Below are 5,421 nucleotides of genomic sequence, written 5' to 3'. Positions count from 1 at the left end.
AGCTCCATTTTTTAATTTTTGAAGAAACTCGATACTGCTTTCCACAATGGCTGCTCCAATCTGCATTCCCACCAGCAACATATGAAGGTTCCCTTTTCTCCACATCTTCACCAACACTTGTTGTTTGTTGATTTATTGACGATAGTCATTCTAACAGGGGCAAGGTGATATCTCATGTGATTTTAGTTTGCATTTTTCTGATGATTAATGATGTTGAGCATCTTTTCATATGTCTATTGGCCATGTCTGTGTCCTCTTTGGAGAAGTGTCTATTCAGGTCCTTTGTCCATTTTTTAAAAATTGGATTATTTTTGGTGTTGACTCCTTGATATTCTTATGTCTTTATTTAAACACATAAACAAACTCTTTAGGAGTGCGATACCCCGAGTTTCTTCTGTGATTTACTCAGTGCTATAATCTGGGGGAACTAGGTAGATGTAGACATTTGTCTTCCAGTTACTGTCACCCTGCAGTCTCATGAGACTTGTGGCCCTTGCACAGAACTGATAGAAAAAACATACCCAAAATCTTTTAATGGATTTTATTAGGTTTTAGAGATGCTCAACAGTTTATACTAATTAGACCATCCAAAGCCTTTTGAAGATTAAGCAAATTGGACAACCCTTGTTAATTAGAACATAATTTGAAGTTTGAAATTATATCACTGATGAAGTAGTCTAATTAGTATGATGATATGTTAATGGACCAGTGAGACACAGCAACAGTGGAGTTTGGTGTGAACCTCTCCAGGGCTTGCACAGAAATTCTTTCTCCTATGCTGGCATTAATAAAAGATTTCTATAGACCTCAGCCTTTCCACGATGACATACAATTTATAGTACACACAATGCATTAGCCCATAGTGCTGCTCAATTTTTTCACTATTATGAAAACTAATAAATTCGTCAAGCTGAATTAAGCATACAAATCAGATGAGGCATAGCAGATTACACAGTGAAGCGCGGTGTCTCCCGAGCCTAAATGAAATTTCAATCTAATAATTCCTTCCTGGCCCAGTCATAATTTGTTTAGAGATGTTGCTCTACTTCTTTCAAAGCGCTATTCGCACTATAATTAAATGATACTCAAGCTTTTAACTTTGATTTATTTCATTTCTCGAAGCTGGAGACAGTGAGAGCTGTACAATGTCATTTTTTTTTATTTCCTTGAAAATTACCCTGGCTGTTGTTGATACAGAAATTAAACACCTAAGCATTTATTGGAGCCGTCCGGCCCAAGCCACATTTATTCATGTCAGCACCCTGTCTCCAGCCCCGTGTCCGGGCTCCTCGGCTCAGTTCGGAAGCAGTACTGGTAGGAACCCCCTTCGGCTGCTATTTACTTGTCCCTCCGCAGAAGGGAGGAGGAAGGCAAACGCTGGAGCAGCGCAGGAAAGCGCACGGGGAATAAGAACCATGGACAGAGCCCGTTGCGCCCCGTTTGCCGCGGTCTTCACAGCGCTCTGGCGACTTCGCGAGGACTACGCTCCCAACTTGAACCTGCCATCCGGCCCGGCTGAGGTCAGGGGTGAACCGGCGGCCCCTTCTTGCTGCCGCCGCAGGGCTTCCGGGTGCTGACCACTCGAGGGCCCTCCTTCGCCATGCTCCTTCCCACTCTGTTTTGTCCCCGCGCGAGCGCCAGCGCCTCTCAGGCCTGCCGCCTGCTCTCGCACCTGCTCGCCTTCCCCAGGCACCGTGTCTCTGCACCTGCTCCCAGCTACCCCCGTCCGGGTGGGGCCAACCGCGGGCTCCAGCGTATTGGTCTCGGGGCCTTCTCACCCTTGCCTGCACCCCGTTCGTTCCGCACTCTGGGAAGGTGACAGCCGCCCCCAACACCGAGGGAAGCAGAAGGCATCGAAGCAGGGAGGAGTGCCGTGCGTGCGTGCGTGCGTGTGTGTGTGTGTGTGTGTGTGTGTGTGTGTAGGAAAGGTTCTCTCCTTCTTTTACAACTGGAACTGTGTGTGTCCACTTCTAAGAAAAGTGGTCCCCACTGGGACAAAAGTGCGAGCAAAGTGTTGGCTAAAAATAGGCTATCTCCGCGCCGAGCGGCTGTGGGAATGAAGATAAGTGGGACTTGTGCCAACCCCAGGGCGTGTGTGTAAGGTTGGGTGGGGGGGAGTGTTCAGTAGCACATGCGCTCTGTGATCTCTGGCCCTGCCTCTCCTTCTGTCAGTTGCCCCTTCCTCCTTTGATTGTAGCTAATGAAGAATAATAAATCCAGTAGCGGGGTTTGTCCCTGAATCTGTCGAAGACTCAACTCACACTGAACTGGAATACAGGGAGGAGAAGAGAAAGATGAGGATGAAGAGGAAAGAGGGAGGAGAGGAATGTGTGTCTGTGGTGGTGCTGAGGGAGTACAAGGGGACAGGGGGCGGTGGGGGGCGGGGGGAGTCGCATGCGCACAGGCGACCCAGGCCGGCTCCGCGGCCGTCCAATCCGCTGAGAGCTTCGAGAAACCGAGTGAGAGAAAGCCCTGCAGCCCTGTCGACCCCATGTCTCGTCGGCATCAGGCACCCGCCGGGGCGAGGGGCGCAGAGCAGATCACCAACCGCTGCGCGCACCGGACAGCGGCGCAGAGCAGCTCGGAAATACCGGGTCGGCGTCCACGTCCACCTCTGTGGACGCGAGTCCGGGATCGGGGTCACCTGGGCTGCTGGGAGGGGCGGACCAAGTGGGGGCGGAGGCCTGGAACTTAGCAGTAAACAGCAGGCAGGGGAGGCAGCCAGGTAAGAGGCGTTCCTAGGAGTCTAGGGAAAACCTCACCGGAGGTTGCCTTGGCCCGCAACTTTATTTAGGAGTTTGTTTTCCCACCGAGGCGGGGACTGGGCGAAAGAAGCTGGAGGGGCTGGAGGCCGGCTCTTTAGGAACTGCCCCGCGAGTGGAGTGTAGACCTGGCCAGTGGGGTGGGGTGGAGTGGCGACACTAAGGTAAGTGAAGGCTTCGGGGAGCCGGGAAGGGGCGTAGGCATCAGACCGCAGGTGGGGGCAGGAAGGGGAGGTGGAGGGCGCAGCGGGGGAGCGAGAGGCGGGTATCTGGTGAGCTGAAAGGGCCCGAGACAGTAGGGAGAGAAAAAAGGAGGGGGGAGAAGGGGCGACGCTAGAATCCGAGCTGGAGAGACCGACGCTTCCGGGCAGGGGAGGGCGGAGGCGCGAGGGAGGAAGGGAGGGAGGGCGCGCGGGGGGTGCGGGGGCAGGCGCGGGGAGAGGGGAGTATAACTCGGCGGCTGCGAGGCGCGGGGGCAGTTTCGGGCGCCCAGGTCTGCAGCCAGCGCCAAGCGGAGCCCAGCCTCCGCTCAGACTGACGCCGGAGCCGGCAGAGGTGCGAGTAGCCGGTGCAAGGCGTGAGGAGCTCGGAGCGGCGGCGGCTGAGCGCAACTTTGCACCTCCCTTCCCCGCTGCCGCTCTCGCCCAGCACTTCTCCGGAGGGTCCCGGCAGCCGGGGCCAGTGCGTGCGCTTTCGGACAAGCGCCCGAGCGTGCAGGGAAGATGATGATGATGTCCCTGAACAGCAAGCAGGCGTTCAGCATGCCGCACGGCGGCAGCCTGCACGTGGAGCCCAAGTACTCGGCCCTGCACAGCGCCTCGCCGGGCTCCTCTGCGCCGGCAGCGCCCTCGGCCAGCTCTCCGAGCAGCTCCAGCAATGCTGGCGGCGGTGGCAGCGGTGGCGGGGGCGGTGGAGGCCGGAGCAGCAGCTCCAGTAGCAGTGGTAGCAGCGGCGGCAGCGGCGGGGGCTCCGAGGCGATGCGGAGAGCGTGTCTTCCAACCCCACCGGTGCGTATTTCTGCATAATCACCGCTTAAAGGCACATTTTGACAGCCCCCTTTATCTGCTTGATGTTTTTTTCATGTCTGCACAGCAAATCACCCCACACCTCCAACCAATTTCCCCCCCTCTCTCTTATGTATTCAGCGGGTCTTTCCTTTCATATTAATTTTATGACCTGGGATGTTGCCTGTGCGCGTGTTGTGTGTTGTTTGCAGGCTCTCTTTCCTCCTCCTCGTGTTCTCTCGGTTTCTCTGGGTGGCTCCTCCTCACCTGCTATTTTCAGGATTATTATTAGTACTATTAATTATTATTATTTTAACGTTCTGGGAATGTGGTAGGCGCGGCAGCAGTGTGGAGCGAAGGGCCAGGGCTTTCGGAGAGCGCGCGCACAATTCCCTGCTGAGCGTAATGTGTGCCTTTTACTTGCAATTGCAGAGCAATATATTCGGCGGGCTGGATGAGAGTCTGCTGGCCCGCGCTGAGGCTCTGGCGGCCGTGGACATCGTCTCCCAGAGCAAGAGCCACCACCACCACCCGCCCCACCACAGCCCCTTCAAGCCGGACGCCACCTACCACACTATGAACACCATCCCGTGCACATCAGCTGCCTCCTCGTCTTCGGTGCCCATCTCGCACCCGTCCGCGCTGGCGGGCACGCACCACCACCACCATCACCACCACCACCACCACCACCAGCCTCATCAGGCGCTTGAGGGAGAGCTGCTGGAGCACCTGAGTCCCGGGCTGGCCCTGGGTGCCATGGCGGGCCCCGACGGCGCCGTGGTATCCACGCCAGCTCACGCGCCGCACATGGCTACCATGAACCCCATGCATCAGGCAGCGCTCAGCATGGCCCACGCGCACGGGCTGCCCTCACACATGGGCTGCATGAGCGACGTGGACGCCGACCCCCGGGACCTGGAGGCATTCGCCGAGCGCTTCAAGCAGCGACGCATCAAGCTGGGGGTGACCCAGGCCGATGTGGGCTCCGCGCTAGCCAACCTCAAGATCCCCGGCGTGGGCTCGCTTAGCCAGAGCACCATCTGCAGGTTCGAGTCCCTTACGTTGTCGCACAACAACATGATCGCGCTCAAACCCATCTTGCAAGCCTGGCTCGAGGAGGCCGAGAAGTCCCACCGCGAGAAGCTCACCAAGCCCGAGCTCTTCAACGGCGCTGAAAAGAAGCGCAAGCGCACGTCCATCGCGGCGCCGGAGAAGCGCTCGCTGGAAGCCTACTTCGCAATCCAGCCCCGGCCCTCCTCCGAGAAGATTGCAGCCATCGCCGAGAAGCTGGACCTTAAGAAAAACGTGGTGCGCGTCTGGTTCTGTAACCAGAGGCAGAAACAGAAAAGAATGAAATATTCCGCGGGCATTTAGGAGACCTTTGGCCTCTCCAGGGACAGCCCCGTCCTCTTCCCTTCTTTTCCCTCCCTCTTTCTCCTGCCTCTTTTCTTTCCACCTTTGGCGACCAGAAATAATTCCAATAAATGTGAATCCAGAGAAATCGGGGATTAAGAGCGAATAAGTGAGGAACTGAGCCCCAAGCCCGGTGAGAATGTGAAACGACTTCTCCAAGGAAAGAAAAACAAAAGAAGGGATTTGTCAAGTTGTAGTAAAGTTGCCCCTATTAACCCCACCGCACCCCGGAAGAGGCACCT

At 55.9% G+C, this 5,421-nt stretch overlaps 1 protein-coding gene across 1 annotated transcript; it reads left to right on the top strand.

The window, feature by feature from the left end:
• Positions 1 to 3,484: 3,484 nt before the first annotated feature.
• POU4F2 (POU class 4 homeobox 2) lies at positions 3,485 to 5,140 on the top strand. Its single transcript, XM_054595863.1, has 2 exons — positions 3,485 to 3,769; positions 4,199 to 5,140. The coding sequence occupies exons 1-2, from the start codon at positions 3,485 to 3,487 to the stop codon at positions 5,138 to 5,140; spliced, it is 1,227 nt and encodes a 408-aa protein (XP_054451838.1).
• The last annotated feature ends 281 nt before the right edge of the window (positions 5,141 to 5,421 follow it).

Source organism: Pteronotus mesoamericanus, unplaced genomic scaffold, assembly GCF_021234165.1.
Source record: "Pteronotus mesoamericanus isolate MK-2021 breed Mesoamerican mustached bat unplaced genomic scaffold, CSHL_Meso_final contig_163, whole genome shotgun sequence".
Lineage (NCBI taxonomy): Eukaryota > Metazoa > Chordata > Mammalia > Chiroptera > Mormoopidae > Pteronotus > Pteronotus mesoamericanus.
The sequence above is the reverse complement of the archived record's forward strand: the minus strand, read 5'-3'. Positions and strand labels throughout refer to the sequence as shown.